The 7,930-nt window shown below is 36.0% G+C and overlaps 2 protein-coding genes across 3 annotated transcripts; one reads left to right on the top strand and one right to left on the bottom strand.

Annotated features, from left to right (window-relative positions):
- Positions 1-6: 6 nt before the first annotated feature.
- LOC107880058 lies at positions 7-2,127 on the top strand. The gene is made up of 4 exons (XM_016726979.2): positions 7-203; positions 1,177-1,459; positions 1,555-1,632; positions 1,768-2,127. Exons 1-4 carry the CDS (start codon positions 13-15, stop codon positions 1,816-1,818), a joined length of 603 nt encoding a protein of 200 aa, XP_016582465.1. The 5' UTR covers positions 7-12; the 3' UTR covers positions 1,819-2,127.
- A 236-nt stretch (positions 2,128-2,363) lies between these two features.
- LOC107880057 (isocitrate dehydrogenase [NADP]) lies at positions 2,364-7,548 on the bottom strand. Of its 2 annotated transcripts, XM_016726978.2 has the most exons (16): positions 7,339-7,548; positions 5,479-5,522; positions 5,282-5,391; positions 5,007-5,044; positions 4,818-4,895; positions 4,669-4,722; positions 4,484-4,585; positions 4,241-4,332; positions 4,034-4,137; positions 3,806-3,874; positions 3,609-3,724; positions 3,396-3,430; positions 3,170-3,312; positions 2,923-3,045; positions 2,751-2,843; positions 2,364-2,637 (listed from the first exon to the last, which is right to left on the bottom strand). In XM_016726978.2, the coding sequence occupies exons 1-15, from the start codon at positions 7,385-7,387 to the stop codon at positions 2,753-2,755; spliced, it is 1,248 nt and encodes a 415-aa protein (XP_016582464.1). In that variant the 5' UTR covers positions 7,388-7,548; the 3' UTR covers positions 2,364-2,637; positions 2,751-2,752. The 2 variants fall into 2 exon arrangements, with proteins under 2 accessions (XP_016582464.1, NP_001312058.1); NM_001325129.1 differs by lacking the exon at positions 2,364-2,637 and having other exon boundaries at positions 2,753-2,843; positions 7,339-7,387.
- Between the last annotated feature and the right edge of the window lie 382 nt (positions 7,549-7,930).

The following is a 7,930-nucleotide window of genomic DNA, read 5'->3' as shown; positions in this document are numbered from 1 at the left end:
GTTGTTGCAGATATGGATAAGTTACAGTGGGGAAACAAAAAAAGACTTAGGTGTTTTAAGGTGAAAGGTTCAAGTTCAAATGGCAAATCTGATGGAACAAATCTAATTGTAAAGAAGAAAATCACATCTAGAGTCGTTGATAATAATAACAATAAGGAATCTAATATTCTTCCTCCTATGTCTTCTCCACATCGTATTAACAGGTAATAATATCTTCTTTTGGCTATTGATGTATGTGTTGTCTTGATTGGCAAGTAAACTTGATGTGAAGATTGAGAAAAAAATGATTCATTTGTGTTAAAGATTTGATTTTTATTTGAAATTAGGAGTAGTTTTAGTATATGTTGTGTTGATACTGAAGTAAAGATTGAGAAAAAATTGCTTCATTTGTGTTAAAGATTTGATTTTTGTTTCAGATTATAAGTAGTTTGGTTTGTTTGGATGGTGTTGGTAGAGATTTCATGGATGATGCCTTGTGTATGTCAAGATTTTGATGCAAAAGAATCATTCTTTGATTGCATAGGGGTTTAATTAAGTTGATTGTATGAGAACTAATTAGTGGGGTTCTTGTATATCAAAGGAAATACATCAAATTTGAGCAGTATCTGTCCTTTATTATGCGAGGGTAATTGCGATTTGATGAGAAAGGAAGTTGAAAGTTCTAGTTTTTAGATTTGTTTGGGATTTTGGTTTTGTGAACTCGTTAGATCTGAAGCTATAGAAGTATCTGTTATTTTGTATATCAAAGGACATACATCAGATTTGAGCAGTATATGTCCTGTATTACGTGAGGGTAGCGCGATTTGATGTCTAATTACGTGTATATTAGAAGGATAGGAAGTTGAAAGTTCTAGGTTTTAGGTTTGTCTGGGGTTGGTTTGTAAGCTCATTAGATCTGAAGTTATAGAAGTATCGGTTATTTTGGAGCTGGTAATGATACTTGAGAATGAATTAGATTGTTTGTGGTGAAGCTATCACTTCAAATTGATTTGATTTGCTGATTTTCTTAGTTTTCGTAAGGGGATTAGAGGTGCTTCTTGTTGTGGTGTTTTACCTTTGAGCACAATATTGCTGTTGAAGATTCCAAGTCTTAAAATGGAAAAGTACATGGATTTGTTTACCCGAAAAGTAAAAGATTGTAATGGTACTAAGATTTGGTGGTTCCTGTTTGTGCAGGGATTTGGGTATGAATAGATCTAACGCCAATGAGCATCGTAAGATATCAGTGTCATCCCCCGAGAAGGAGGATCAGTATTATACAATGAGAGGGTCAGTAGGCGTGGACGATAGCAGCAAGTTGCTCGTGGATGCAAGGGAGGAAAAGAAGAAGATGGTTTGGCCGAAATTGCTCATCACATTGTCAAGTAAAGAAAAAGAAGAAGATTTTTTGGCTATGAAAGGTTGCAAGCTTCCTCAAAGACCTAAGAAAAGGGCCAAGTTGATACAAAGAACCATTCTTGTAAGTCCTATAAATTCAGACGTATTGGACGCGTTTCATTTTAAATATTTCTTGATTCTTTCCTAGTCTAAGCTTACCTATATCGTTGTGTGTAGTTGGTGCAACCAGGTACATGGTTGCAAGATTTGTGCCAAGAAAGGTATGAAGTAAGAGAGAAGAAGACCTCTAAGAAGGTACTGCACTTTGGTCTCTTGTATTGCACGCACCCGTGTCAGATCCTCTAAATGTCCACTACTACTACTTTTGGAGAATCCGACACACATCCATCCGTTGTTATTTTAATGAATGATGACATATTACTGGTGCAGAAACCAAGAGGATTGAAAGCAATGGGAAGCATGGAAAGTGACTCAGAATGACATGTTGTGATGGATGAATACAAAGAGAGAATGAGGAAACAAAGGACAGATCCAGAGATAGCCAAGCAAAGAGAGATTTTGGTGTATATGCCAAAACTTGTGTTTATGTAGGTCTATTTTCCAAGAAAAGAATATTTATTCCGTAAGTGAGAAATGTGTGAAAAAGATTGTAAGGTGGAATTAATGGACATGCTTTAAAAGGATCATCTTAAATTTGTGACATAAATGTAATCTACCTTCCTTGCATGATATTTATAAATGTCATCTCTTAACATAACATTAATGTTAGGATTTGAATTTGAGGCCCAACTTAATTCGAATTTGATATCGACGTAGTTTGAACCTGAACACGAAGAGAACACACATATATAACTTTAATATTGCATGATAGCTATAAGCTAAGTTGCTCGGACTCACTCTTGAAAATGACCCTCAAAAAACGTAAGGATCTTACCCCCAGAGTCCTGGGAACGCATGCATCTTATGTGACTCGCGTGCAACATGTGTGATGTTGAAACTCTACTTCAAACGTTGCGTACCAAATAGGAAAAACAACAACTACTGAACTTCTTTAAGCAAATTGATGAAAAACAATAAGCTAAGTGTACATTTGCAAATGAGCAAACAAGTTGCACCAAATGGAAATTCAAATTTAAATAGTTCAAATATTACAGTGCCTGCAAAGTAATCCCCAACCTACAAGAGAAAACCCCTCTTGAAATTTAAGTATACCATCAAAGTCCCTAACTCCTTTTATTTCTCTTCAAAATATCCCCTCAAACTGCCACAGAAAAAGACTGTCCTCTTGTCTACCGAGACCTATAACCAAACAACATGAAAGAAAGAAACACCGATGATGATTGCTCAATGATAATAAGTCGAATAAATATAGTTACTATAGTAAAATGGTGGAAGCCGGAAAAGTTACATACATTTAGGCCTTTGCTTTCAGAAGTTTTGCTTTGAGCTCATCGGCCACAGCGTCAATGAACTCTTCTGTGTTCAGATAATGCTCTCTTGACAGCCTATTCAAAGAAAAATTATATAGTTAAAAGGATATGAGGCTCCATTAACAAAGACAGATGGAAAAGGAATGAGGCTCACTTGGATCCATGGATGATGAGTGCAAGATCTTTGGTCATCTTTCCAGATTCCACTGCACCAATGCATGCGGCCTCTAGTTTCTCAGTGAAATCCAAGAGCCTTTCATTCTTGTCCAATGTTGCCCTGTTCACAAGCATGCATTTTATTAAGTATTCATATTCCACCAAAACAGAAAATTGCGCTTGTGTACCGGGCTAGAGATAAGAGGCAATGCTGTTTGTGCAGATCGAGAACTATAGTCACCTACCTGTGTGCAAGTCCACGAGTCCAGGCAAAGATCGAGGCAATGCTGTTTGTGCTGGTCTCACCTCCTTTCTGGTGAACCCTGTAGTGGCGGGTAACAGTTCCATGGGCAGCTTCAGCCTCAATGGTCTTGCCATCAGGACAGACCTGAACCATAAATCCACAACTTGTCAGAATCAAAACAATTAAGGAGTTGGTTGAAGCAGAAAGATGCTAGAATATAAACATACCAGGACAGATGTCATCAACCCAAGGGATCCAAAACCTGTTCCAGGGGAAAAGGGATAAAATTATAAACCTCTGGGAGCAGAAATTATAGGGAGAGGGACTGGAATACTCGATTCAGCAATTTAGTCTATAAGCGCGTCAATACATACGTCATAACATATTCTATGAGGATCTGTTGAAATGACAGCCTAAAGATACAAAGGCATGTCGGATACCTTGTGCTAAGAAATCACTCTGTACATCCCCATCATAGTTCTTGCAGGCCCATACATAACCACCTTCACTCTTCAAAGCATAAGCAACCATATCATCGATAAGACGGTGTTCATACCTACAAAACATAACTAAAGAGTCAATGCTTTTGTATTTGTGATAGTAGAACCATCCTTACCAAGTGAACTGTGGAACTCACCAGATTCCAGCCTCCTCGTACTTGGACTTCCAACTTGCTTCATAAACTTCTTGGAAGATGTCCTTGAACCTTTATAAGAGTATTAATGGTAGTTCAGAGGAGCAGAATGTATACAAAAACCACTAGATATGTGAGGAAAAACAAAATGGCTCGAGGCGTCAACCTAATATATAATGAATAAGTGAAGGCCAAATGGGAAACAGAAAGATCAATAGTTAGGCTGCTCACCTCCCATCATATTTCTTAAGAATGGTATTCTTTGTACTAAGATAGAGTGGCCATTTCTTTTGGTATGCCATGTTCATTGAAGCATCAGCAAATGCGCGAATAGACTACATCACATCAAGAAAGTGAAAGTGAAACGATATGAATATATAAGTCTGTATCAATTTATATTCCAAACTTGGAAAGGAAACCAAACATTAGTAAGCAAACCTCGTCTGTGTTGTACATGGATAAAGCTACTCCACCAGCACCAGTAAAATTGTAAACTTCGTATTCAGTCTTCTCGTCTGATCCTTCTGGCACTGATAAATATAAAAGACCACTTCAGTAAACATATTCTAAGCGAGTAAGCAGAACCCTACGCTAATAAAAAAACTGGTTAGACACCTAAAAGACGAGTAGCACTGCTATTTAATAGGTTCATATCAAGTAAAGCAGCGAACAAAAGTTTACCAAACACCAATTTGAGTTTTCCAGCTCCTTGAATAACTGCATCAGTAGCTCGGTATTGATCTCCAAAAGCATGTCTCCCTATGCATATTGGTTTGGTCCATCCTGGTTTAAGTAGCAGAGTTTGCTCAATGACACTAGTAATTAACTTGAGGGAAAACACAAAAGCACAAAGAAATCTTGGATACCTGGGACAAGTCGAGGAATATTTTTGCACATAATTGGTTCTCTAAAGACCGTTCCTGTAGTCAATGCCAACGAGTGCAATAAGCTATAATCAAGGAAGCCACAACTAAGAAACAACATGATCCGGAAACAAGAAGAAATGCAGGCGTACCATTAAGGATGTTTCTGATTGTCCCATTTGGGCTCCTCCACATGGATTTCAACTTAAACTCCTTTACACGGGCCTCATCTGCAAATAGAACTTTCTATGAATGATAGCTCAACATAAAAGGACTCATCCTTTTTGAAAATATTAGCTACAAAAAGGGAGTGAAATCCAGTTGGACACTGAAATACGCACCTGGAGTAATGGTCGCACACTTAATAGCTACGTTGTACCTGCAGTTAGACCATACAGTAGACATTAAGACACCATAAGAAGGCTGAAAAGTTACAAGTAATGATGCCAGTTGAAGTTAATGTGTAGCACACAAATGGAGAAAGATCCAGCAACCTAAGAAACTAATGAGGACATATGAATAGAGCAAAGGACAGCAAATGGATTTGCTCCAACAAATGGATATTTTTCTTCCCCGTAAGTTGTAAACTAGGAAGTAAAGATGAACAAAAACGTACTTTAGAGTGGCTTCCGCACTTTCAACTGTAACCTTATCGTCTGTCAAATCACGGTGGGGAAGTCCAAGGTCAAAGTATTTGATGTCCAACTCCAGAAAGGGAAGGATGAGCTAAAAGCAAGCAAAGAAGCTTCATATTATTAGAAGATAAAAAAGAAAACCGTGCTGATTCAGAAACAAACAAAGAAAACTTGTTACCTTATCCTTGATTGATTTCCAAATAACTCGCGTCATTTCATCTCCTGAATCACATAATCAAGAAGAAGATAACAAGGAGAAATTATAGTCTTTTACAGTCATCACATGAATTTCTTTGTCTTGAGCCGGGGCTCTATCGGAAACAGCCTTGCTACTTCTCCGGAGGTAGTGGTATGGACTGCATACATCTTACCCTCCCCAGACCCCACTGTGAATACACTGGGTTTGTTGTTGTTGTTACAGTCGTCACATGAATGATTTAGAAAAAAGCAAGATAATAATACATGATACCTTAACAACGAACATACCCAGCATATCCCCACAAAGTAAGGTACTACATGATACCGCAAGAATATAAAATCTAATCAACCTTTCCTTCTTCTAGGCAAACTCTAAAAGAATGTCATTTCCTAATTAGGCAACTCTTTAATTCTAACATGCTACATACCATATTTAAGGCCACAAGATTATAGGACATTTTAGTACATTACACATATCTTTCGTTTTAGATCACAAGATTCAAAATTCTTTTTTACTTTCTTAAACTCCGTGTTTAGTCAGTCTAAGACAAACAAATTGAAACTGAGGTATTACTTTTTAAAAAATCCCTCACTGATCGACATAACCAAAGTTAAAATTTACTGCTGAAATGATGTGACCAGTCAATATTACAGTGAAACTATAGCAAGCTAAATTAGATCATAGAGTATGACTTAGTATCAAGTAAGACAAAATTTGAAAGAAACCTTTCATATGGTCAGTTCTTGAACTAATTCAAGAATGGTGGGAATACTTCAAATTAAGAAAATTAGACTGTTTTCCAGTCTTTATGCATTCCCACATGTCAATAGAATGATTAGAAAACTAACATTTGTTTGGTTGGATTGAGAAAACAACTTTAAATATTCAAATTAGCGATTACTAAATCGGAGAACTATATATCCGTTAATTGAGAAAGTGATTCCTCTACACACGATAAATAACATCGATTTCGGAAAATCTCAAACCAAATAGGCCTCAAGTAATTTTGAACAAAACATAAAAATAAGAAGGGGCTACTAGATTCTCCTCTTAAGCATCAAAACAAGTACAAACAAAAACCAACAAGATTTTTCCCTCTTTTTTTCATAACTACAGTATCCGGGCCCGCTTGCATGCAACTCGACATTACCTATCACCTCCCAACAACAACACGTAACTGGTAACTCTATCCACCAAGGCCAAGACAAATGACAAGAATTACCTAGTATTTTTTACTCCGTCGGTTTATACCCACTTCATTAACCATAGGACCCACGAGATACATATATATGCAAGCAATAACTCAGAAAAAGACCTGCATATACTTTCCCCATATGTAAAAAGTTTGGATCTTTTTTCATGAAAGAGCTCAATATATATAAATTCTTGAATGGATGGTGAAATATTATACAAAGTATATTGATCAAAAATTAAATCTTGAGCACCCTTACAGAAATTTCTGACTTGACCATTGCTAGGACCCACAATATATATATATATATATATACACACACACACACACACATATATGGATCTTTTCCAATATATTTTACCCATGTTAAAAGTTTGGATCTTTTTCCATGAAGGAGCTCAAAACACACACACACATATATATATATGAATTCTTGAATTTATAGTCAATAGTTATATAGAACAGTTAACAGCTCTGATCTAACAAACCCCACAACATATATACAATAAATAAATAAATCAAAAATACCATAGAGCTCAAATCAACATAATCAGTAGGATCTAACCAAAAAAAAAAAAAAAAAACAGATATTTTTATACGAAAAATAGATCTAAAAATGAATAAATGTAAAGAGAGAGAGATCTAACCGTCCATCTCAACGATGGGATTTTGAACGTTGATTTTCTGAAACGCCATTTTTAGATGAGAAGTGGGAGGAAGAAGAGAGAAAAGTTGGTACAAAGGAAAATGGAAGAGGTGGAGTCTATTACTATGCTTTAATATTTATACTGTAATTAATAGTATTCACAGTTGGTTTAGCTAAGGACACCTCTATTTTTATTTTTTTATTCTTTTTGTTTTTTTGAATATTCTTTTCCAATGATTTTTTTTTGTTCAAAAAGAAAAAAAAAAATCATTGTGACCTATTGATTCTTGTTCTTATATTTACGTCTTTATTTTTAGACGAATCTTGTCTTGAGTCGGGGGTGCATTGAAAATAACCTCTTTACTTACATCTGAGATAGAGGTATGGACTGTGTATGCTCTATCCTATATAGATCTAACTATGTGGAATACATTGAATATGTTGTTGTTGTTGTCGTCGTCGTAATCACTTTGATCTTATATTACGTCTTTTTCTAGACTGATTTTGTCTTGAGCCGGGGTGTATTGAAAATATTTTCTCTACTTCACATTTGAGATAGAGATATATAGACTGTGTACAATCTAGCCTCTTCA

The sequence above is a fragment of the Capsicum annuum genome, chromosome 8, assembly GCF_002878395.1.
Source record: "Capsicum annuum cultivar UCD-10X-F1 chromosome 8, UCD10Xv1.1, whole genome shotgun sequence".
NCBI lineage: Eukaryota > Viridiplantae > Streptophyta > Magnoliopsida > Solanales > Solanaceae > Capsicum > Capsicum annuum.
The sequence above is the reverse complement of the archived record's forward strand: the minus strand, read 5'-3'. Positions and strand labels throughout refer to the sequence as shown.